Source organism: Schistocerca piceifrons, chromosome 9 (genome assembly GCF_021461385.2).
Source record: "Schistocerca piceifrons isolate TAMUIC-IGC-003096 chromosome 9, iqSchPice1.1, whole genome shotgun sequence".
Classification (NCBI taxonomy): Eukaryota; Metazoa; Arthropoda; class Insecta; order Orthoptera; family Acrididae; genus Schistocerca; species Schistocerca piceifrons.
The window spans coordinates 66,381,961-66,404,584 of record NC_060146.1 but is presented as its reverse complement, the minus strand read 5'-3'; the positions used below and the strand labels follow the sequence as shown (position 1 = coordinate 66,404,584).

General features: G+C 39.6%; 1 protein-coding gene across 2 annotated transcripts in view; it reads right to left on the bottom strand.

Moving 5' to 3' along the window:
* The window catches only part of LOC124717146, a 146,554-nt gene that overhangs the window by 68,997 nt on the left and 54,933 nt on the right, over positions 1-22,624 (bottom strand). For both annotated transcript variants that reach the window (XM_047243899.1, XM_047243900.1), the window contains exons 4-5: positions 5,733-5,861; positions 5,344-5,632 (exon numbers count right to left, since the gene is read on the bottom strand). In XM_047243899.1, coding sequence (XP_047099855.1) covers positions 5,344-5,632; positions 5,733-5,861 — 418 coding nt within the window. The remainder of the gene's footprint in view (positions 1-5,343; positions 5,633-5,732; positions 5,862-22,624) is intronic.

The window sequence follows — 22,624 nt, the reverse complement described above, 5'->3', positions numbered from 1 at the left end:
AAAAAAATTCTAGAGGTGCACTGTTCTGGTCTAAACTGACAACATTTCATATTCCAGATTGTCCTGAGAATAGAGCGATATCTGGTGCACGATCAGTAGTCATCCAACCTTCCTCAGAATCGGTGCGGTGCGCAGGTCTCGGCTTCCCCCTCGCCGTCAGTCTTGCTCGTCCTTCAGGCACAATATTGACGGGATTACTTGCTGCTCTCTTCTTCTGAATCTATCAGAAGAGTAGTATTTGCAAATAAAATCATAATTACGCACTGAGAGTTTTTTCAGTGAAAATCTGAACAAAAATTATACATGTTTTGTTGTCAGAATTCTTTACCTGAACTGCCAGAAACTACTTCTTGAACATAGTCCACATCATCATCAGAGTCATCCACAATATCTTCCTGTGACAAATCAACGCCACTTTCTTCTAAATCATGATATAACTCGCAAGCAATTTCTTCATCCATCAAGCCACGCTTCGCCATGTCGATGCTACTGAGACCGCACGGGAAAAAATCGCCGCTCACAAAACCCGACAAATAAAAAGGGAAGCACACCCTTCCACAGCATGCCCGCACCATCTAGTGACCAATATTCGAACTACAGTCCATGCAACACCTCCCAGACAAGCGGGAGCCGTAAGAACACACAAAGGAAGGAAGGGGAAGAACGAGAACACGCACCCATAAAATTACGAAATTAAGGGCACCGGACTTTCGGGCAGGCCGTGCACGCCCGTATTTTTACGGGCGTCGGCGCCTAAGTGTTAAAACTGATCAAACCTCTCAAATGCTAAGTAAATAAGTTCTACTAAACTGATAATAATAATTACAAAAAAATCTTAGACTGCTACTGCTGTCAGGGTCAATGTAATATCTCACACACCTACCCACTCAGCAGCAGGAATCACTGAGAGTTAGGTTTGATTGTTCATTCATCTGCATAATATTCATCAGAGAAAAAGTCACTGCTTCCTAAGACAAAAATAAATTATATAAATGTGAATGAAGGACTTTTTCTGCATCTCTGAGTGAAGCAGACATATTAACAGATATTGAGCATATGATGCTGAAAAGCAAATAAAAATGGGCAGGTTCAATAAAGAAAAAAAGGCATCTCAGCTAAATTGTTCACTGTTAACACGAGTGGCTCCACCTGCCTGGTATCAATGATTTAACACATTTAGGAGGAGGTTGAAAAATGTTCAAACAGAAATAAAAGTAAAATTAAAACACAACTCATGAATTAAATATCTTAGGCCTGGCCGACTGCTGGCTACAAGGAGATAGTGGTCATGTATGTGTGAGGTGTGTGTGTGTGTGTGTGTGTGTGTGTGTGTGTGTGTGTGTGTGTGTGTGTTCCTTTCTGTTCTGAAGAAGGCTTTGGCCAAAAGCTTAGTATGTAACAGCCTTTTCATCTGTGCCTATCTGCAATTCAATGTGTCATATTTATGGTGAGTAGCAATCTATCCTTATCACAATTGTTGATATTCCAACCTGGAGTTTTCATTGTTTAGCTAGGTATGATTCTATTCATAGCTGTTCTTTCCTCAGAAACTGTGGTATATTTTTTTCAGGATAAAATTCAGATTTCAGTTGTAGAGTTAGGGAATTTTTTTCATTTTACCTATTTCAATAGCTTGATCTGTCATCTTCATTAGTCTACAAAATTTGGGATATTAAAATCATTAAAACTTGGCTACACATGTATGTAAATAATAATTAGTTTGTAACAAAAATTTACTTAATATTGGTTTAGTATATATCAACGTCTTCATCAAAGAAGTATAATCCTGTGACATGTCATAAAGTGCACGTTTTACATCACAATTGTAAACACAAATTGATAATTTACAGCTACTGAATAACATTTATGTACATAGTCAATATTTTATGTGACAACTGTAAACATAGACTGTTAATTTACAGAGAATGAATCACATTTCTGCACACAGTTAATTTCCCTTGCTGCTAGCTCAACTTAACTGTGTACATAAATGTTATCCACTCACTCTACTCTAAGTTATCAATCTCTGTTTACAATTGCCACGCACAATATGCACACTTTTCTTAGCATAATGTTTCTGTGATGAAGATACTGAAATAAACTATAACATACTATTAAGTAAGCTTTTGTTATACACTTCTTATACCTTAAATACATCCATGGCCAAGTTCTAATGATATAATATCCCAAATTTTGTAGGTTTCTGAAGATGACAGATCAATCTGTTGAAATCTATAAGGTTAAATAAATTTCTTAAATTGTGCAACTGATGAATGACTTTTATCCTGAAATAATTAGGTATAGTTGTGGTGCGCATTCAGAATAGTTAAATCCATAAATTGCCCACTTCCTCAAACAGCATCTCATGAAGTCTGAAATTTACTATTTCGGTCACTGATTGAATGTAATTTTATTGCCAGCTTGCAGGTCTTTCTACAAGAAATGAAGGACAGCAAAATGACCTGTTAGGTGAAAGAAAACGTGTTTTCTAGGGCTGCAGTACCCACACTACTTCCGCAGTCTAAAGCACTTTGTGTCCGTGTTCTGCCAACCTAGGAAGAAGCTCACTGTTGTTGTATGCCAAGGGCAGTTTCTGCTTTTGAATTGGTAGACAGTGTCAGGTGGTGGGAGAGCCACACAATGCCATATTTCAAACAGATTGGCTACATATCTGCCAATGAATAGTAGTTCATTCTCATTCAATAACATGCAGACACCAAAAACAACTGGAAAACAATGGTGTGTGAATGACATCTCCACTGTTAAGATAAGCTCAACTCGTTATTAAATTTGACCCAAAATGTACTCTGCCATCTAAGCTACGCTGTTCCAGCTACAATGACCACCAGGGGGCAAACAGCTTACGCACATGCAGTCGAGACGTATTTCCTGAAGTCTATGCGATTATACTGCCCTGGTCGAGATACTGCTAGCAAAGGTAGCAGAGTGGTTCATATATGTGTGGATGCACATAATATAGCCCGACAAGCCTGGGAACACCCTTGCCCCGTAGCATAAAGTTGGAAGAGCTCACTTTCTCAGATAATGATGGGCTCCCTTAGAGAGAGCCTCAGTGAAATAGGAATCAGGATAAGTATTTGGACTGTTTAAGCACTTCTGAGGAGACTATGAACTATTAAATGAAGTTTAATTTTGGTTTCATAATAACATGTGATATTTTCAATATCTTACACCCCACAGAAACAGCTGTAGTGCAGTTCTTAGTTGATGGTTTTACCTCAATTATCAGAGTTTTTGTTTCAAATGGAATATGGGAGTATTAGCTTAGTGCATTAATTCACAACATTTTGTTTTGCTTGTTGGTATTCTAGTTCCTTTGGGTTTGTTTATTGACTGTCATTTTTTATTCGAGTTGTCATTTTGTCATCTGAGGATAGTGAGGGGACCTGCAGATGCTAGAAAATGGAGCACCAAGTCGAGAAATCTTAATATTTCTAACGCATTCTTCTGTCCAAGTTCAACAGAAGGGTGACAGCAGCAGAAGCAGCCAGAAACATTTGTGCCATATGTGGGGATAATGCCACTGAACAGAACACAGCAAGGAAACGGTTTTCTCGTTTTAAGAAACATAGTTTGGCATTAGTGACTTTCCACACTCAGGAAGACCTTTGCGGTTTGATGAAGATTGTTTTAAGTGCATTAACCCACAATGATTCACGTCATTGTACTTGAGAACTGGCAGAACTGTGATCATTTCACCATCATGCGACATTTGTGTGCGATGGGGAAGGCTCGAAAACCAGGTGTATGAGTACTATGTGCTCCAAGCAAACATCACAAAAACCTCTCTGTTTGCTTTTCATCAATTGGCTTGTGAACAACACTGACCATACCAATCCTGTATCGTTACTGGTGGCGAGAAATGGTGCCTTTATGCAAACATATAGAAAAGAAAGGATTGATCGTGCCCAAACAAAGCAGAAGCAGCAACTCCGCGTACAAAGACCTGCACTCATCCACAAAAATAATGTTATGCAACTGCTGGAACAGCAACAGTGTGGTGTACTACAAATTGCTTCCCTGAGCTGTAACCATCACTGCTGACATTTACTATCACCGACTGAAATGTCTTGCAGACACAGTCCTAGAAGAATGACCAGGAAGATTGTCTTAAGTAATGCTACTTCATGATAATGCCTGCCTGCATTATGGTAGACTGACAAAAATCACTATACAAGAGATGGGTTGGGAAGTCTTTCTGCAGCCACCCTACTCACCTGATCTTGTGCCCTCCGATTTCACTGCTTCTGCTCTCTATTGAACAGCCTTCGAGGAACTTCCTTTCCAGATGAAAATGCACTCTGAACATCGGTTGACAAAATCTTCGTCTCAAAACAATGTGATTTTTACAGTCACAGATCCAAAAAGTCACCCGAGCACAGGTAGACTGTTTTAAATAGTGAAGGAGATTATATTATTGATGACTGATGTGTCTGTTATATGTATCTGTTGTGTTTAATAAACTTGTGGAAAAATGCTATGAACTTATACACCAATCTAGAATCTAATGTGTACAATAATAATTGCAGCAGCTGGTTCTGTAATATTCCTGCAGCCAAACCTTGCTGGATTCTCTAGGATTTGTATTTAATGAGGGTAATCCAGCTCATAATTCTTGTATGGTCTCCTGACTGTTTTGAGTAGAATACCACTTGTATTGATGTTCTCTGAGGGACACATCAATAGAAATCAGATAAATACCTTTTGAAGAGTGCATGCTGGTAATGATGTTTAAACAAATTTCAGCACATCTAGTTTCATTTCTCATAAGTGTAAAATTTTGATAATCATATTATTAACAAGGTATTTTGGGCCTATTCAAGAAACCAAGTTTGAGTATTTCTTTTCCTGAACCTGCCCCCCCCCCCCCTTTTTTTAAAAAAAAAAGAAAAGAAACGAAAAGAAAAGAAAAGAAAAGGAAGAAAGAAATAGATGTTATACAAGTGATTCTTCTTAACTTCATTTCCAGAAACACATGCCTGTAATTGTAGCTTGCTTTTTGTGTACGAGTATTCACTTTTGTGTGATGTAATTAGGGTTGGTTGTTACTGTATGAAATTCTGAATTAAGATACCACATACTGGTTATATAAGGGAGAGCAGATATCTGTTTGTAAATAGCTACCAGATATTGGCAAGGGAGGCTGAGGCAAGTTCTGTCGTAAAATTCAACTGAACAGTACTCTGGTATTCTCTTACAACATGTAACCGTGCCTGCAAATAGGAGATACAGTTTTGATACTCGTACAAGTAGAGTATGAAAAGCTTTGAGAGTAATCTTATAATGTCTTGATTTAAAAGAAAAGCACAAATATGTACTCACTCGGGCTGCCTCCTCGGCCTCATCATGAATCACCCTGATTTCTCCCAGTCCAGCTGAGTCGGCAGGACGTTTGTTGCGGCTGCCCGGAAGCCGGCCTCTGCGTCCACTGCCACGACCCCGCAGTGCTGTCACCTGCTGCAGCCTCCCATTGTCAACAATGGCCTTCGACAGAGTAATGTTTCCCTGCACTGAATGTGACACACCGATGCCTTGCAAGCGGCGCGGAGCAGTATCTCCTGAAGGTGGAGAGTTGGGTTCGCACAAGTCCAGGTCCTCCGGGTACACCACCCTATAAAAGTCAAAGAAGGCTTGAGAAAGCTTCCAGGCAATGAACCTACATCATTGAACTAACAGAATTTTTGAACAGAATATTTAAAGAATCAAACCACCTGTAGATGATACGAGTATTGGTCTCTGCATCGTAAACAACATTTTTGGTGCGAGGTGCCGAATCCAGGTGCTGCTGTTGTAAAACTGTTGCAATTTGCTTTAGCTGCTCTTGGGTCAATGCCTGCACACTGAAAAATAAAAGATATTGATATATTTCTCTATACAACAAATCATTAGAAAAACAAAGCAAAAGTTACATAAAAAAAAAACAGAAAATTTAAGAATATTGCTCAGTACAAGACATAGCTTCCACATATACCTAACTGAACAATGTCAGTGCTATGTGCGTCAAAGATTTTGGGCAGCTATGAATACATGTCCCCCCATGAACCATGGACCTTGCCGTTGGTGGGGAGGCTTGCGTGCCTCAGCGATACAGATAGCCGTACCGTAGGTGCAACCACAACGGAGGGGTATCTGTTGAGAGGCCAGACAAACGTGTGGTTCCTGAAGAGGGGCAGCAGCCTTTTCAGTAGTTGCAAGGGCAACAGTCTGGATGATTGACTGATCTGGCCTTGTAACAATAACCAAAACGGCCTTGCTGTGCTGGTACTGCGAACGGCTGAAAGCAAGGGGAAACTACAGCCGTAATTTTTCCCGAGGGCATGCAGCTTTACTGTATGATTACATGATGATGGCGTCCTCTTGGGTAAAATATTCCGGAGGTAAAATAGTCCCCCATTCGGATCTCCGGGCGGGGACTACTCAGGAGGATGTCGTTATCAGGAGAAAGAAAACTGGCATTCTACGGATCGGAGCGTGGAATGTCAGATCCCTTAATCGAGCAGGTAGGTTAGAAAATTTAAAAAGGGAAATGGATAGGTTGAAGTTAGATATAGTGGGAATTAGTGAAGTTCGGTGGCAGGAGGAACAAGACTTCTGGTCAGGTGACTACAGGGTTATAAACACAAAATCAAATAGGGGTAATGCAGGAGTAGGTTTAATAATGAATAGGAAAATAGGAATGCGGGTAAGCTACTACAAACAGCATAGTGAACGCATTATTGTGGCCAAGATAGATACGAAGCCCACACCTACTACAGTAGTACAAGTTTATATGCCAACTAGCTCTGCAGATGACGAAGAAATTAAAGAAATGTATGATGAAATAAAAGAAATTATTCAGATTGTGAAGGGAGACGAAAATTTAATAGTCATGGGTGACTGGAATTTGAGTGTAGGAAAAGGGAGAGAAGGAAACATAGTAGGTGAATATGGATTGGGGGACAGAAATGAAAGAGGAAGCCGCCTGGTAGAATTTTGCACAGAGCACAACATAATCATAACTAACACTTGGTTTAAGAATCATGAAAGAAGGTTGTATACATGGAAGAACCCTGGAGATACTAAAAGGTATCAGATAGATTATATAATGGTAAGACAGAGATTTAGGAACCAGGTTTTAAATTGTAAGACATTTCCAGGGGCAGATGTGGACTCTGACCACAATCTATTGGTTATGACCTGTAGATTAAAACTGAAGAAACTGCAAAAAGGAGGGAATTTAAGGAGATGGGACCTGGATAAACTAAAAGAACCAGAGGTTGTACAGAGATTCAGGGAGAGCATAAGGGAGCAATTGACAGGAATGGGGGAAATAAATACAGTAGAAGAAGAATGGGTAGCTTTGAGGGATGAAGTAGTGAAGGCAGCAGAGGATCAAGTAGGTATAAAGACGAGGGCTAGTAGAAATCCTTGGGTAACAGAAGAAATATTGAATTTAATTGATGAAAGGAGAAAATATAAAAATGCAGTAAGTGAAACAGGCAAAAAGGAATACAAACGTCTCAAAAATGAGATCGACAGGAAGTGCAAAATGGCTAAGCAGGGATGGCTAGAGGACAAATGTAAGGATGTAGAGGCCTATCTGACTAGGGGTAAGATAGATACCGCCTACAGGAAAATTAAAGAGACCTTTGGAGATAAGAGAACGACTTGTATGAATATCAAGAGTTCAGATGGAAACCCAGTTCTAAGCAAAGAAGGGAAAGCAGAAAGGTGGAAGGAGTATATAGAGGGTCTATACAAGGGCGATGTACTTGAGGACAATATTATGGAAATGGAAAAGGATGTAGATGAAGATGAAATTGGAGATACGATACTGCGTGAAGAGTTTGACAGAGCACTGAAAGACCTGAGTCGAAACAAGGCCCCCGGAGTAGACAATATTCCATTGGAACTACTGACGGCCGTGGGAGAGCCAGTCCTGACAAAACTCTACCATCTGGTGAGCAAGATGTATGAAACAGGCGAAATACCCTCAGACTTCAAGAAGAATATAATAATTCCAATCCCAAAGAAAGCAGGTGTTGACAGATGTGAAAATTACCGAACTATCAGCTTAATAAGTCACAGCTGCAAAATACTAACACGAATTCTTTACAGACGAATGGAAAAACTAGTAGAAGCCAACCTCGGGGAAGATCAGTTTGGATTCCGTAGAAACACTGGAACACGTGAGGCAATACTGACCTTACGACTTATCTTAGAAGAAAGATTAAGGAAAGGCAAACCTACGTTTCTAGCATTTGTAGACTTAGAGAAAGCTTTTGACAATGTTGACTGGAATACTCTCTTTCAAATTCTAAAGGTGGCAGGGGTAAAATACAGGGAGCGAAAGGCTATTTACAATTTGTACAGAAACCAGATGGCAGTTATAAGAGTCGAGGGACATGAAAGGGAAGCAGTGGTTGGGAAGGGAGTAAGACAGGGTTGTAGCCTGTCCCCGATGTTGTTCAATCTGTATATTGAGCAAGCAGTAAAGGAAACAAAAGAAAAATTCGGAGTCGGTATTAAAATTCATGGAGAAGAAATAAAAACTTTGAGGTTCGCCGATGACATTGTAATTCTGTCAGAGACAGCAAAGGACTTGGAAGAGCAGTTGAATGGAATGGACAGTGTCTTGAAAGGAGGATATAAGATGAACATCAACAAAAGCAAAACAAGGATAATGGAATGTAGTCTAATTAAGTCGGGTGGTGCTGAGGGAATTAGATTAGGAAATGAGGCACTTAAAGTAGTAAAGGAGTTTCGCTATTTGGGGAGCAAAATAACTGATGATGGTCGAAGTAGAGAGGATATAAAATGTAGGCTGGCAATGGCAAGGAAAGCGTTTCTGAAGAAGAGAAATTTGTTAACATCCAGTATTGATTTAAGTGTCAGGAAGTCATTTCTGAAAGTATTCGTATGGAGTGTAGCCATGTATGGAAGTGAAACATGGACGATAAATAGTTTGGACAAGAAGAGAATAGAAGCTTTCGAAATGTGGTGCTACAGAAGAATGCTGAAGATTAGATGGGTAGATCACATAACTAATGAGGAAGTATTGAATAGGATTGGGGAGAAGAGAAGTTTGTGGCACAACTTGACCAGAAGAAGGGATCGGTTGGGAGGACATGTTCTGAGGCATCAAGGGATCACCAATTTAGTATTGGAGGGCAGCGTGGAGGGTAAAAATCGTAGGGGGAGACCAAGAGATGAATACACTAAGCAGATTCAGAAGGATGTAGGTTGCAGTAGGTATTGGGAGATGAAAAAGCTTGCACAGGATAGAGTAGCATGGAGAGCTGCATCAAACCAGTCTCAGGACTGAAGACCACAACAACAACAACATGAATACATGGAAATGAATGAAAAAGCAAAAATAAATAAATAAATAAAATTGGTAAATTTAAAAAATAAATAGTATAAATGAATGTGAGGACCTTTTTTTATTTTTGAGTAATCAGTCTTCTGATTGGCTCGATACACCCTACCGCAACTTTCATCTACACTTACATGCATACTACACAAAGTGTATGGCAGATGGTAGCTTTCCTCCTCCACTCACAAATGGACTAAGGAAAAAAAACTGATTGTCTATATGCCTTCATTCACGAGAATTGTCCTGCAGTCAGCTGAAAATACTAATTTTTCTATATTTTCTCAGCAGATACTCATATATCATAAAATCAGATGATCAACCACTTCAGTTGTAAATACTCTGTACCTTAGCTTCATGTGCAGCTGTTACCTGATTGAGTATTCACACTGTACAGTGGCCATGTGCCCCATGGTTCTTGTACACCTCAGGGATGGGCTGGTAATTGCCCAAAATTGGTCTTGGTTTTGAACTAATAGCCGGCCGGTGTGGTCGTGCGGTTAAAGGCGCTTCAGTCTGGAACCGCGTGTCCGCCACGGTTCGAATCCTCCCTTGGGCATGGATGTGTGTGATGTCCTTAGGTTAGTTAGGTTTAAGTAGTTCTAAGTTGTAGGGGACTGATGACCACAGATGTTAAGTCCCATAGTGCTCAGAGCCATTTGAACCTTTTTTTTTTTTTTTTTTTTTTTTTTTTTTTTTTTTTTTTTTTTTTTTTTTTTTTGAACTAATAAAAATATTTACAACTGAAGCAGTTAATTATCTGATTCTACTATGCAACTCAGTTGTAGAAGTCCTTCTTAATAAAACTTTTGTATAGATTGAGCTTACCAGTAACAAATCAAGCAGGACACTTATGAAATGCCTTGATGTCTTTCCCTGCCTAGTGATTCCTAACACTCCAGCAGTATTCAAGTATGGATCACACTAGTGTTCTGTGTGTCGTATCCTTTATACACGAGCTAAACATTTGTAAAATTCTCTCAATAAATCAAAATCAATCACTCCCCTTCTTGTCTGTATGGGTTTGGTCACTTCATATTGTTTTGGAATATTACAATGGAAAATCCGTAACTCTCCTGGCCTCAGCCTTCGTTAGTCACTGTACTTACCCATCTAGTCCCTTCTCTGTTCCCATTTCAGCATGATCTCAGTCCTCTACTCCACCAACACACCCACAGTATTTTTACTTTTCTCCTTTTCTGCTAACCCCCCCCTCCCCGCCCTCTGTCTAACCTCGTGACTACATCTGGCTGCCTACCCTCTCTCCACCTCCTCCCTGTATGCTGCCACAAACAGCACTTTACCGTCCCTCACCCCTACACTGCCATCCCTACCCCTCTCTGCCCCAGCCTCCAACTTTCCCCCACCACCTGGTTGCTTCAGCCATCACGCGCCACTGCTCACAGTCTGGTTTCAGCAGCCAGAGACTGTTGTCAAGTGAGTGCGAGTTGCGCTTGAGAGTGTGTTGTCAATTTCCAACGAAGGCCTTGTCGGCCAAAAGCTCACTCTCCTTTTGTAGTGCCTATCTGCAACTCAGCATCAGCGGTATATGGTGATTCACAACATTACACTTAGATATTTAATTGAAATGACTATGTCAAACGGCACATAACTAATACTGTATTTGAACATTACGGGATTGTTTTTCAAACTCACCTCCATTACCTGATTTCCTCTCTTGTGGCAACCTCTTCACCTCGCAATAGCACTTGCAACTAAACCCTTCTATCATTTGCTGGACACATTACAATCTCTGACTTGTACTACACTTTTTACTCTCTTCAGGTCTCTCAAGCCCTATAGCTCACAATTCACTTCCATACAATGCACTGAATGTACACTATCAGAAATTTTTCTGAAATTAAAAACAATGTTTGATAAAAGTAGACTTCTTTGGCCAGAATGGTTTTCTGATTGTGGTGGTCTGCTTTTGGTATTTTCTTTGCTTCATCCATCACGTGTTATTCTGCTTCATAGGTAATACAATTCCTTCACTTCACCTACTTTGTGGTCCCCAGTTTTGATGCTACCCTCATTTCTGTTACTTCTTAATCCTGTTGTCTTTCTTTGGTTTACTCCAATCCATTGTTTGTGCCCATTAGACAGTTCATTTCATTCAGCTAGTTCTCTTCTTCACTTTCAATGAGGATGGCAATGTCATCAACGAATCTTATCTTGAATTTTAACCCTTCTTCTAAACCTTTCTTTCATGACAGTAACTGCTTCTTTAAAATATAGATCAAACTGCAGCTGGACGAAAGAGTGCAGCCCCGTCTTATGCCCTTTCTCATGCAATCACTTTCTCTCAATCTTCCACTCTTTTTCCCCCCTCTTGGTTCTTATACATTTTGCATATTACCCATTTCTCCACACAGCTTACATCTGTTTTGCTGAGAATTTGTAACGTCTTGTTTTCTTGAGAATTTTTAACACTCGCACCACTTTACAATGTCTAACACTTTTTCTGTGTCAACTAATACTACAAATGTGTCTTGGATTTTTTTTTTATACCTCACTTCCACTAACACACACAAAGTCAGAATTGCCTTTCCGGTCCTTTTACCTTTCCTCAAGCCAAACTGTTCATCATATAACTATTTTCTTTTCCATTCTCCATATCGAAGGACCTGGCTGGCTCGAATTCTGTTTTATCTCTCTTTCTCAACAAAATACGAAATTATTATATTATTAAGAAATTTTACACAATGTTCCTTTGTACACATACACTTGTCCGAAGGGACACCGCACAGAACTTCTTAATAACACAGGCACTGCTATTTCGTATTTGACAAAAACAGGCACTCAACTCTACATAAATATGTTCTTCTCAGATGGAGTAATACGTAATGTACACGTGCAGGTTGTGACACACGGACAATGACATATGGAAGTTTGGGTCTGGCTGTGACTTGTGCTCATATGGCCATAGCAGATAAGGTGACCGCTCACATAAAGCGGGAAATCCCAAATTCGAGTCACAGTCCAGCACAAATTTTCATTGTCATCATTCCAACATACAGCTTTTGGTAGTCATATTCACAACTGCAAATACATTTCCCGTATTTCTTTCTAGAACCTACAGCCTCCAATGATAGCATAAACCTGATTGCTCTAAGTAACTGCAGTGACTGATGGAGATGATGTACCTAAGAGCACTATGTGTTTTTCTGCCAGTCTATCATTTGCTGCTAATGTTTGACAGCTGCTCCCTCTGATGTGGTTACGGCTGTCTTCTTTGTATCTATAATACTTTTCCGTTAATAAAATTGATCTAAGAGTTCATGCTCCCACCTCTCATCATATGAAGGTACGTAATGAACCCGGGAACACTGTCGAACGTGATTGTCTTGGCTGTCCATGTGTTATGGCGTGGGAGGTACAATGCTGCACGGCTGTACAGAACTCAAAATCGTCTAACACAGTAAACTCACTAATCACCCTTACTGCAACACTCTAGAGTCAGTCGAAAGTCGCAGTATACCTGTTATGTCAGAAACTCTGCGGGAATGGTGAAACCTGAATATTCCAGTAAACTATGGGTGAGGTATTCCATGTTTTCCAGCATGTACCGAACATGGGCGCCATCTTCAAATAGGCCATCTCGCATCTGAGTCAAATTTTTTAAATGGAACAGGGGTTGTGTGATATATTAAATAACATCAGCATTTTCTGACAAGTTCAGTGCTGTAAATAGAGTCAAAGCAGCTATTATGGTTCAAAAGTTACAGCACTGTTTTTGCTGCAAGTAACTGAAGATGGCTTTGACCAACGAGGAGAGAATTGTGGTCATTTTCAGCTCTAGTGAATATTTTTTCCCAGTCATAGCGGCAGATTTTAACAACTGGCACCCAGAAAGACCTCCAATTTCACACAACACTGTCAGGTTGCATTTGCAACATCCATCTATTTGACCATGACAGTGCTTCATTTGTCCAGTTAAGACGGTTTTAGACAGACAACTTACTCTACCACCTTACACCATGTGTACTTCCTCGACTCCTCAGTGTGTATCATGAACTCAGTATCTGTCATCTCTTCATATCCATGACACGAGATCCTCCAGATCTAGTGTCCTAACACAAATACAGTCACAAACTAAACATCCGTTGCTGCTGTGTGCATTCGGAACAAGCTGCCCAGCACTCTTACATCCCAAAAACTTAATGTACAAGGAACAGACAAGGTATTAATTTACCTCAAAAAATAAAAGCTGCATAATTAGTTTTTTGATTCTTTGAATGCACATGTCTGAATTAAAGTAAGGGTACTTATATTTTCACACTGTTGTAAGTGTTCACATATGGCTCCCATCTTCATCTGCACACATACCCTGCAAGCCACCATGTGGTGTATGGAGGAGTATATCATACACCACTATTAATAACCATTTTCTTTCTGTTTCACCCGCATACGGAGCAAAGGTGACATGACTGTCAATATACCTGTGTAAGAGCCATAATTTCTCTTATCTTCATGGTCCTTACACAAAATGTACATTAATGGTATTAGAATTGTTCTGCGGTTTTTTAAATGCTGGTTCTCTACTTTTCTCAAAAGTGTTTCCCTCCAGGGACAAACACTTGAGACCATGACGCATCTCCGCAGCTATTGCATGTTGACTGATCCTAATGGTAACAAATTTAGCAGCATACTTCTGAATTGTTTTGATGCCTGCCTTTAATGACCTACCGGGGATCCCAAACACTCAAATAGAATTTAAGAATGGGTTGCACAAGTTTTCTATACATAGTCTCCTTTATAGCTGAGATAGACTTTGCAAAAATTCGTCCAATAAACCAAAGTCGACTATTCGCCTTCCCTACTACTGTCCTTATATGCTCGTTCCATTCTGTATCGCTTTGTAGCATTATGCCAAAATAATTAATTGATGTGACTTTCAAACAGCACACCACCAATACTGCATTCAAACACTACACAATTCTTGTCATTTAGGACAAGCTGCCACTCATCATATCAAATAGAAATTCTGTCCAAGTCATCCTATGTCCTATGGTCACTCTACGATGATACTTTCCTATACACTACAGCGCCATCAGCAACCAGTCATAGATCACTGCTCACCCTGTCCATCAGAACATTTGTAGAGGTGAAATTAATAACGAGCTACATACCAAAAAACTGATTCCGAGTTACTCAGATTTTTTTTTTACAACCTCAACAATATTTTTTATTTATTGCTTATAGTAAGAGTTACACAACTATTGCAAATTTGTTCAAGTCCTCTCCCTTTTATCAGTGAAAAATAAATATTTTATTCTGAAAAACGCAAAACATTCTAATGCCCTACAGCTATTGGCAAAAGAGAAACAAGTGCCAATGAAAGAAATCTCAAGCATTTATCAGCTTTTTTGTTATAAACATTTTACAGATGCACTATCCTGTGATTAAATTATTTTTAATCTTTCTTTTAGTTTTATAGAGCACAAAATAATTTTAACTGATTAACTGTTCAAAAAATGTTCTATTCGCTACTTTCAAATATGGCAACATCTGTTGCAGATCGTTTTTTTCTTTTCAGCTGACATGCTGTTTATATGTTGTTGTGACTGTAAAACAAAGTTCTTTATAATGTCAGTGGTATCCCCTTCCTTGACGATCTTGCAGGCGCTCCAGTCTTTTTCTTAAACATTGTTTTCGTCTCAATGACACCAGGTGTGATTTTTTTCAAAGGAATCCCATTACATTTGGAAATCTTTATTACTGTTGCATTAATATGGGTATTGACTGTGTTTTTAAAATAACACAGTCCTAAGGATGGAGTACAGTAACCATATAGTAACTACAAATGGACTGTTAGGTGTCCATAAGTTTTACAAGGTCCTTATGTACTGTGTGTTCTTCCAACCTCTTACGTTTTTCAATCTGGGCAAAACCTACATCACACGCTGCAAACAAATGCAAATCTTTGTGGCACTTTGCCCACTTTATCCTCAGCAGTGGGCTGACACAGCTGTCTTTCTGGCCTTATATGCACTACTACAAATGATAGTGCTTAGAGAATGTTTCATTATTATACATTATTATAACCCTTTTTAAATCATTGTATTAACCTTTGTGTAACCAATCGGAATGGTCTAATGTAGGTCATAAATTTAATAATGATAACCGTGTCCACTATTTATGCCACAGTAATTTCTAAAAGTTGGATTCTATATTATGCTTGCCATAATTAATGTAATGTAAAATATTTAGAATGGCAGGTTCAGTCGGTGTGGCCCTGCTGGTCCTAATCTTACCAGGATAAATAAATCAATAAATATTTCTATCTCTCAACTGTTGTTTACAACAGCATCTCGAAGGCACGCAACCGCAAGTATTTTATTATGGGAAAGCTGCAGTGTTTTGTAGTTAACTATTTATACAAGATATACGACCTGCTTTGAACACACATTCCACTATCACATGTACCACATGTACCTGTAATATCAGTAACACCTACAGTGAGTAAATGAAATACAAGTGACAGTCAAATGAAAATGTGACAGTAGAAAACACTTACACATCCTCCGTAGTCCCAGTCTCTCCTCATGTGATTTCCCTATTTTTGGTGCTCTGAAGGAAGTCATTTATGACAATTTGCTTTGTAGAGGTGCATGCAATACATGCAGTACAATTATGGTTCCGCAGGCAACCGCAAACATTTTCCCATGAAGGCATTGACTGTCTTGTCTCACACTGGGATAATGTGTTAATAGTTAAGGTGATTACACACGGTTTACTTACTTTTCCCACCTGCCTCATGTTCACTTGACTGGCCCTTACACATCCACACAGAGATAACAGGAAATAACTAGTACCCTGCCATACCACTTGACTATGAAAGTAAAACCTCACAATGCTGTAAAAACTTTGTGGTAGTGTTCTGAAATTGACCACAAATGTTATATGAATAACCAATATCGCTTCAGTGCAGCCTGAGGATGTTTGTAATCTTTCACTAACCTTATGCAGACTTTGTGCAACATATTTCCTACATTCAAATTTTCCTTTTTTATTCTAACAAGGGGAGGACACCAGTAGTGGGATTGACTTTTTGAAACTGTCTAAACGATTACGTAGGTTAGTTAATGCCCCAGTCATTTCCCCTGGTTGGTGCTCATTTGTGAATTACTGACAGAAAATAATTTTGGAATTTTGCATGATGCTCAGTAGCATTGAATAGTAGTGTCATATCGCCTGGTTGTGTGGCGTAAAGGGCAGGGTAAGACCTTGACATGAGAAGGTCATGGGTTCGAATCTTGTCGGATACTTTTTTTTGGTTTAATTTTTATCGAAATTTCTTTGATCATTATTTTTAGTAAGTTAACTGGTTTAAATGTAATTTTTTTTATTTATATTCATTTGTCACGCCATTTTAATCGTAGTATCAGCTTCTTCATTTGCTCTCATTTTTCTTCCTCTTATTCTTTTTCTACCGGAAATCTTTGTTCACATGATTTTAATAAAGTTTACGAATTAATTTCGATTTAATTTCTTCCGTTTTGTCACTCTATTTCCTTTGTCCATACCCTTCTTTCATTTAAATCTTCATCATTGTTATTTTGTCCATAGTGCATTAGAAATATAGGGTATGTTTTAAATGTTTGTATGACAAATACCATGAAAAAAGTAAATCTTGTAATGAAAAATACATTTTTGACACTGCTGCACAGTCAATGTAAACAGATTATTTTGTCTTTCGATTTTTTAACTGACAGATCGTCATTTTCAAATATTTAAGTGTTATAATAGATAAATATAATTAAAATCACATTCACAAAAATTCCAAGTGGAAAAAGAATGACAAAGAAAAAAATGAGAAAAATGAAAAAAATCATACGATGATTAAAATGTGACAAAGGAATAGAAATTTAAAAAATTACATTTTAACCAATTAACTGAATAAAAATAATGATCAAAATCATTTTGATGAAGATTTAAAATTAATAAATTTAAGGGCACTTGATGATATTCAAATCCACAGCCTTCGGCATATGAAGGCCTTACCCTAGCCATTACAACACTCAACCAGCCTACGTAACTCTTCTCTTTACACACTATTGTGTATCACATAATTTTTTTTTTTTTTTTTTTTTTTTTTTTTTTTTTTTTTTTTTTTTTTTTTTTTTTTTTTTTTGGGCTGCAGGTTATGATACCTGAGAACTTAACCTATGTGACCAAACAGATGATTTCACAAAGTCAGTCCCACTGAAAGTCCCACTGTTGGGGACCTCTCCTTGCAAGGGAGCAAACTAAACTTGCTTTGCAAGACTGTAGCATAGGCTACAGTCATGCACAGCGAGTTTAGTTTATTCCCAGAGATGGAAAAAAAAGCTGCTTATTGCAGTGTCCGCCTGTCTTGAAGAAATAAAGAAAACATCTGTTTGTTTTTAGTAATTGGGGACTATAACTTACTGAAAGAGCTGAAAACAAATAGCTTGCCATGTTCGGACGGAATTCCAATTCGGTTTTACAAACAGCATTCTATGGCATTTGCTGTTTATTTGCATTTATCGCATGTCTCTCACCCAGGTGGCTCTTGCATATAAGAAGGGTAAAAGAACTGACTCACAAAAGTACAGACCAATATCCTGTACAGACCAATATCCGTAACTTCGGTTGGCTGCAGAATTCCTGCAGGGTTATTACAAATGATTGAAGCGATTTCACAGCTCTACAATAACTTTATTATTTGAGATATTTTCACAATGCTTTGCACACACATACAAAAACTCAAAAAGTTTTTTTAGGCATTCACAAATGTTCGATATACGCCCCTTTAGTGATTCGGCAGACATCAAGCCAATAATCAAGTTCCTCCCACACTCGGCGCAGCATGTCCCCATCAATGAGTTCGAAAGCATCGTTGATGCGAGCTTGCAGTTCTGGCACGTTTCTTGGTAGAGGAGGTTTAAACACTGAATCTTTCACATAACCCCACAGAAAGAAAACGCATGGGGTTAAGTCGGGAGAGCGTGGAGACCACGACATAAATTGCTGATCATGATCTCCACTATGACCGATCCATCGGTTTTCCAATCTCCTGTTTAAGAAATGCCGAACATCACGATGGAAGTGCGGTGGAGCACCATCCTGTTGAAAGATGAAGTCGGCGCTGTCGGTCTCCAGTTGTGGCATGAGCAAATTTTCCAGCATGTCCAGATACACGTGTCCTGTAACGTTTTTTTCGCAGAAGAAAAAGGGGCCGTAAACTTTAATCCATGAGATTGCACAAAACACGTTAACTTTTGTTGAATTGCGAATTTGTTGCACGAATGCGTGAGGATTCTCTACCGCCCAGATTCACACATTGTGTCTGTTCACTTCACCATTAAGGAAAAATGTTGCTTCATCACTGAAAACAAGTTTCACACTGAACGCATCCTCTTCCATGAGCTGTTGCAACCGCGCCGAAAATTCAAAGCGTTTGACTTTGTCATCGGGTGTCAGGGCTTGTAGCAATTGTAAACGGTAAGGCTTCTGCTTTAGCCTTTTCTGTAAGATTTTCCAAATCGTCGGCTGTGGTACGTTTAGCTCCCTGCTTGCTTTATTCGTCGACTTCCGCGGGCTACGTGTGAAACTTGCGCGCACGCGTTCAACCGTTTCATCGCTCACTGCAGGCCGACCCGTTGATTTCCCCTTACAGAGGCATCCAGAAGCTTTAAACTGCGCATACCATCGCCGAATGGAGTTAGCAGTCGGTGGATCTTTGTTGAACTTCGTCCTGAGGTGTCATTGCACTGTTATGACCGACTGATGTGAGTGCATTTGAAGCACGACATACGCTTTCTCGGCTCCTGTCGACCTTTAGTCTCACTGCGCTCTCGAGCGCTCTGGCAGCAGAAACCTGACGTGCGGCTTCAGACGAACAAAACTTTATGAGTTTTTCTACGTATCTGTAGTGTGTCGTGACCATATGTCAATGAATGGAGCTACAGTGACTTTATGAAATCGCTTCAATCATTTGTAATAGCCCTGTATGGATGGTGGGCAACAGGCAGATACCATATTCCCAGATTTCCGGAAAGCATTTGACACGGTGTCCTAGTGCAGACTGTTAACAAAGGTACAAGCATACGGAATACATTCCCAGATAAGTGAGTGGCTCATAGACTTCTTAAGTAATAGGAATCAGTACACTGTCCTCGACAGTGGGTGTTCGTCAGAGGTGAGGGTATAGTCAAGAGTGCCCCGGGACTGCTATTATATTCTATATGCGTAAATGGTGTGAAGGACAGGGTGACCAGCAATACGTGGTGAGTGCAGTGCCCCGGCCAACTTTACCCCCAGGAAAGATCTCCAGTACCCATTTGATAGCAGTCTGAGTGGGCCCAGGGCCACCCCAGAAGTGATGGAATGAGGAAACATTCCTGTCTATAACCAGGATCGAATCTGCAACCTAGTGCTATGCCCGCTAGACCGTCACGGCCACAGAACGTGCTGCAATATACAAATATACCCTATGCTATCGAATAAGTGGTTGTTCACTGTATCACAACAATACAGCAATATATATTTTTCTTTGTAGCACTGAGACCACATTTGGTAACGGCCTTAATTTTCACATTCAATTGGCATTGTTCTCATAATTTTTAACTGTTTAATATTGAGGTTTATGAGTACTGCACACATTTCAGTTATTTTTTAATAAATATTACCCACTTTGAACATTTTCTAAAATCTTGGTGAATCGCGTCAATTTAAAATTTATTTAGCTGGATGGATAAAAAAAATCTACTCACCGAGCAGCTACAGATAACACACACAAAAGTCACTTGTAATTGCCAAGCTTTCGGAGTCAGTTGCTCCTTCTTCAGGCAGAAGGGAAAGGAAGAGGGATGAAGGAAAAGGACCACTAAGGTCTAGAAAAATGGGTAGATTTTGGGAAAGTCATCCAGAACCATTGGGGCAGACTTACTGTACGTGATGAGAAGGTAAGACTGATTGTCAGGGACTGCATCGAACGAGATTTGAAAACCTTTCCCTTAGACCGTTCTGCTTCAAGAAAGAGCCGATGGCTCTGAAAACTTGCCAACTACAACCGCCTTTTATGTGTGTGTTCCGCCGCCATTGAGTGGGTAAATTTTTTATCTATCCAATTAAATAATTTTGTCAATAACTGATTGTTTTCATTGCTATATTAGCCCCTGTGGCCATCATTCCTTCTTATGTAACCCTCTTGTCAGTCTTTGTTGTCATCTGTCTTGTTCAAACTGTCATCTATTTTCTACCTCATGTGCTAATCCATTCGTTTATTTATGTGTGTCACCAAGATTGATCAACACTTTCCCCTACTCCTCTCCTAGTACTGATTTCCGTGCTCGTAGATGGGTCCATTTTTATTTGCATACAATTCCATTGTTATTTAGGAATTTGCATACAACAATTTATGGTTCACTGCACTGCAGGGCCTTCTCCTGATCATGTTTCTCCAATTTATTCACAAATTTGACAGCTGTTTTCTTTCCCACCATCCACTTATATGTAATTCTTTCCCATTTCTGTGCATTTGTTTTTTACCAAACCACTCTGATTGACTTTTATTGCCATTCTTACGTCACTTTGATTGCCAAGCTAAGTAGTTTACATTTTCTCCTATGACATCTGCTTTCTGCTTACTCAGTTTCTAAAATTTTGTCTGTGTTCACGACTTTCCCAATTGATTTTTTTTCGTTTTTCTTTCCCTTTTCTTTCCATGTCATATATATCTCCCACTCATTACCTCTTATTATCGATTTTTGTACGAAATTTTCTAATTTTCCAAACTTTTTCCTTGCTTTTCTTCCATTTTTCTACCTTTTCCAACCCTCAGCTTATTTATTTATTAGCCACTCCCACGATTTCTAACTCTCCGAATGGTCCTCTCTTACCCTGATGAATCCTATTTCATATAAAATCTGTTCTTTTCAATAACATGCTTTCACACTATCAATACTAAGATCCCACATTCTGTTTCTTGAAACCCGCTTGTCCCTTGGAATTACTTCAAAAGTCTTAACACTGGAAGTCCCTCTTTCTGGATGCAATCAGACCCTATGCGAGACTCTTTTACAGTTTCAAATACAGTAATCTCTTGCCGTTACCTGGCTAATCTGTGGCCTATATGCCTCATCAGCCAATTTCCACTCTACCAGACTTCTCTCCTCCTTCAAAATCCTGCAGTTATCTGCCCCACATGTTTCCTTGAATGCTATCATCTGCCAATTCAACTTCAAACTGCAACAACATGCCAGACTTCACTTCAAAAATCCCACCTTCTCCTAAACTACCTCTACAGTGGTGTTTCCCTTCCTTTCCCTCTGCAGCTCCCCACACAGCCAAACCATCAACCATCATTCCTCTTCTACAAACCAAGCTTGGCCAACCTCCTTAACATCCCACAGCCTTCACCGCCGCCTTCCAGACCTGTAATAATTCATAATCACAAGAATCAGTCACAACAGTACAGTGTTCTCAACTTCTTGTCCAAAACACCCTACCTCCTCGAATTATCTGTATTATCCAAGGGTCTCACTTTTAGCCCTAAATCTGCATTTAACTGTGCTGTTTTGGCAGAGGACCTACTTTCCTTTACACTTAGTGTCAATTGGAAATATCACTTTGCAACCCAATCCCAAAACCTTTCCAACACCAAACCTGACATTTAACCCGGCCTTGAACAATTCTGACCACGATCCCAATTTGATCCACCACCACTACCTCAGAATCATCCCTTACAAGCCTTCCAAGAATTCCTCTGCTTCACAACCGTCCTCAGGTCCCTACGACATGACCTTAACCTGTCCTCTGCAGAATTCCAGGCTCTACATTCCCTAAAAGCTGATGACTCCATCATCATCATCCCAGCAGACAAAGGAACTATCACTATAGTACTTAACTGACAAGAGTACGATAGTGAGGGTCTATGTCAGCTGCCTGAGACCTCTACATACAGCATCTGCCATCAAGATCCAGTCCCTGTTATTCAAACTGACATGCAGTACCTCCTTAAAACCTCAGGCCCCTCACAAGGACTAAAACCTCAATCCATACAACTTCTCATCCCACCCAAACCATGCACCCCCACCTTTTACCTTCTTCCTAAGATCCACAAAACTCTAGTCATTCTCACCATCCTATAGTTGCTGTCTTCAAAGCACCCACCAAACGTATATCTGCGTACGTTGATCAACACCTGCAAACCCATAGTGTTAAAGACTCTCCTCCTACATCAAATATACCAACCATTTCCTAGATCATCTGAAATCAATG